The 1,017-nt window shown below is 33.6% G+C and overlaps 1 protein-coding gene across 2 annotated transcripts in view; it reads left to right on the top strand.

Annotated features, from left to right (window-relative positions):
- The window catches only part of TSG101 (tumor susceptibility gene 101), a 4,279-nt gene that overhangs the window by 935 nt on the left and 2,327 nt on the right, over positions 1–1,017 (top strand). The window contains exons 2-4 of one of the 2 annotated variants that reach the window (XM_018502318.1): positions 361–548; positions 626–710; positions 797–862. In XM_018502318.1, the coding sequence (XP_018357820.1) occupies positions 495–548; positions 626–710; positions 797–862 (205 nt within the window). In that variant the 5' untranslated portion in view covers positions 361–494. Of the gene's footprint in view, positions 1–209; positions 549–625; positions 711–796; positions 863–1,017 lie in introns of those variants that run through there. The other variant, XM_018502316.1, reaches the window with a different exon arrangement.

The raw sequence follows: 1,017 nt of genomic DNA, 5'->3' as shown, positions 1-1,017 counted from the left end.
GCCAGGTTTGCACCAACCTGGGTTGGATTAATGGAGTTTTGTGCTCTCCTATTGGTAGAGCAGGTGATGTCAACCAATAGGAAAGATTAATCCAACCCAGGTTGGTGCAAACCCGATCGGGCCGAAAACGCTATTAGCTGCAATTGGTCGAGCGTATTGCGTTTAAGGTCTCTCGATAATTTGCCTAGTTCATGATGGAATGACACCCACGACAGTGATACCAAATTATTCATGATGGTTCATGATGACATTTTGTGTGCATTCTACATTCCTATGTGACAAATTAATAAGTTCTTTGCAACCCTTTGATGATCTCATCGTATTAAGATTCCGTCGAGGCAGTCATCAATGATAACACAGACACAAGCTTGCTCAACGATAATTGCCTTCTATTTTATTACTGCAACGTCTAAAAAATTATCCTGATACGTTATTGGGACACGTCTGATAGAGAGATAGCAGAACCTGTCGCTATCTTGATTTAGCTACGCTAAATGGTGAAAATGACGCCGTTTGATGAGGGGAGGATTAGACAAGGCATATCTAAGGTATAAATATTTTTATCGTTACATTAATGATGTTATCACATCGATTTCATAATATAAAAAAGAATGTTGTTTTTCAGTATCAAAATCCAGATATAACAAAGAAGCATGTAATAAATGTCTTAAATACCTACAAAGGCTTGGTGTATAAACTTGAACCTTTTGGTAAGTAAAATTAATTGCAACAATAATCTTAAATATGCTTCTTGATATTCCTAAATCCATTAAACTTATTTGCCATTCACAATTAGTTTTCAATGATGGCTCGCGTAAGGAACTACTCAACTTACAAGGAACTATACCAGTTGTTTACAAAGGTAATCTTTTTTTGAGAGTAATTTTTAAACATAATGTTAATATAAATGTTAATTGTACGATAAAACTATTAAATACATAACAAGTAAGAATTTAAAACCTATAACAGTCGAAATTGGATCTTTAATTCTTAAATATTTCAATATATATATATATA

This window comes from Trachymyrmex cornetzi, unplaced genomic scaffold, assembly GCF_001594075.2.
Source record: "Trachymyrmex cornetzi isolate Tcor2-1 unplaced genomic scaffold, Tcor1.1 scaffold147, whole genome shotgun sequence".
Classification (NCBI taxonomy): Eukaryota; Metazoa; Arthropoda; class Insecta; order Hymenoptera; family Formicidae; genus Trachymyrmex; species Trachymyrmex cornetzi.
The sequence above is the reverse complement of the archived record's forward strand: the minus strand, read 5'-3'. Positions and strand labels throughout refer to the sequence as shown.